The following is a 2,162-nucleotide window of genomic DNA, read 5'->3' as shown; positions in this document are numbered from 1 at the left end:
TACGACCCCAGCACGGGCGCCGAGGGACACCCTTACCGCTTCAGCCTGACCGACGAGGTTCAGCGGGCAGGGCAGGGCGATGCGGACAGCCACCAGCAGAAGCAGGAGAGACCCAAGGGCGGCTACAGCAGGCACAACCTCGGTTACCTGTATCCGGGTGCCGAGGCCGAGGAGGACGTCGGGAGCCCAAGGACGAGCCAAGACGCCCCCCTCAAGATGACCGAGGAGGACTTCCCTTACAAGTTCCACAAGGAGGACTAGGGTGGGAGGAGAGGGGGAGGGGGAGGCTTGCGGGGGCTGAGGGACTGGGAGGAGCGCTCAGCGATTTCAATGAACAACATTAATCATCTGAAATTCATATGCACACATACATACATAAATATATATATGTATATATATAATATATGTGTGTATATACACATATATATACTTATATATACATATATACATACATACATATATATATATATATGCATGTATATATATATATATATATATATATATATATATGTATAAGGAGCCTCCTGCATTCCCGGCCCGTTATTTTTGTACAAATATTTATTCCTTAACTTATAACTGTGTTGATTTCGCCCCATGTTTCTAAAATCAGTCGTAAAATTATACAAGACTGTCACTGCAATTGTTTAGATTTTTTTTTAAAGATTACATAATGTAAGATATTTCAAAAGACGGATTTTGAAAAGGCAATGGTTCTGAATGATCAAATGTACCTATGCTGATCAGTACTAATTTGATGAAGATTTTTTTTTTGTATCTAAAACCAATATGTTTTTAGATTTTTTGGTGTTTTTAAATACGATTTGATGTTTCGAACGAATCCTACTTTTTGATAGCATAGCAACGTTTTATCTTTTTGAACAATGATTAGTAGTAGATTCTAAATACTATATCAGTCTCAATTTTAGTAAAGATTATTGTGATATATCAGAAATCGTGATGTAGTGGCATTAAAATTCGTTTTTTTTTTTTTTTGTACAGGATAATAATTAATTGCTAAATGGATGAATGAGAATGGATAACTTTACAGCAAAAGATGTTAAGAGTTCAAAACATCTCTGCGAAGTTGGTCGTTGTGAAATTATTCGTTATAAAGTTATTCAGTCTCATCCATACCTTTTTTTTTCTACATTTATCAATAGGAAATTTGTTCAGATGGATGTATGTACTTTTGAATGAATGAATGACACACACTTATACACACGTAGACACACATCTCAACCCATCCACACAAACACACACACACACACACACACAAAAAAAAAAAAAAAACATACACACAAACAAACAAACAAACACACACACACACACACACACACACACACACACGCACACGCACACGTACACGTACACACACACACACACACACACACACACACACACACACACACACACACACACACACACACACACACACACGCCCGTATGCATGTACGCTTTGTTTCAAAGCCCCCGTGATTTAGCACATTTTCAAAAATGGAAGTCTAATGTTTATTACTGTTATAGGCTAACGTGTTAATTTTTTTTTTTTTTAACTCCTTGTATCGTTATTCGGCATTTTATTAGTTAGACGTTTCAATAATTTATCCTATTTATTCTTGCATCGCCATTTTATATCAATGTTCATCGCCATACAATTGTTATCTAGTAAATAAATATTAATTGATCACTGGTTTCGTCTCATTTCACCTTCCTACTCATTATTATCCTTAAACCAATGTATTATAATAATCTTGATGAGAAATAAGAAAGAGAACACACAAACACACGAACATACATTTGGATATAGTGAACGAAAAAAACAAAACTTCAGCATTATGATAATGACATAATAAAAATGTAAAAGCAAATTCAGTGATGATGACGAGGATGATGATCATTGTAATAATATCAATAATGATGAATACAATAATAACATTTATAATAAAAGTAATAATGACACTGGTGATGAAAATATTATGATAATGAAGATGATGATAACAACAATAAATGTGATAAAAAAAAATGATAATAAAAATGGTAACAATACTAATAATAATACAACTAATGCAAATGATGATAATGACAATAATATTTATAACACCGGTAAAGATAATGGTAATAACAGCAACAACAACAATAATAACAATAATAATGATGAAAGT

General features: G+C 34.2%; 1 protein-coding gene across 1 annotated transcript in view; it reads left to right on the top strand.

The window, feature by feature from the left end:
* LOC125031027 overlaps positions 1-312 on the top strand; it is a 12,334-nt gene extending 12,022 nt beyond the window's left edge. Inside the window, exon 3 of the mRNA XM_047621445.1 lies at positions 1-312. This exon is cut by the window's left edge and continues 253 nt beyond it. Coding sequence (XP_047477401.1) covers positions 1-261 — 261 coding nt within the window. The 3' untranslated portion in view covers positions 262-312.
* The last annotated feature ends 1,850 nt before the right edge of the window (positions 313-2,162 follow it).

This window comes from Penaeus chinensis, chromosome 12, assembly GCF_019202785.1.
Source record: "Penaeus chinensis breed Huanghai No. 1 chromosome 12, ASM1920278v2, whole genome shotgun sequence".
NCBI classification, from domain to species: Eukaryota; Metazoa; Arthropoda; class Malacostraca; order Decapoda; family Penaeidae; genus Penaeus; species Penaeus chinensis.
Note: the sequence above shows the minus strand (reverse complement) of the source record. Positions and strands in the feature narration are given on the sequence as shown.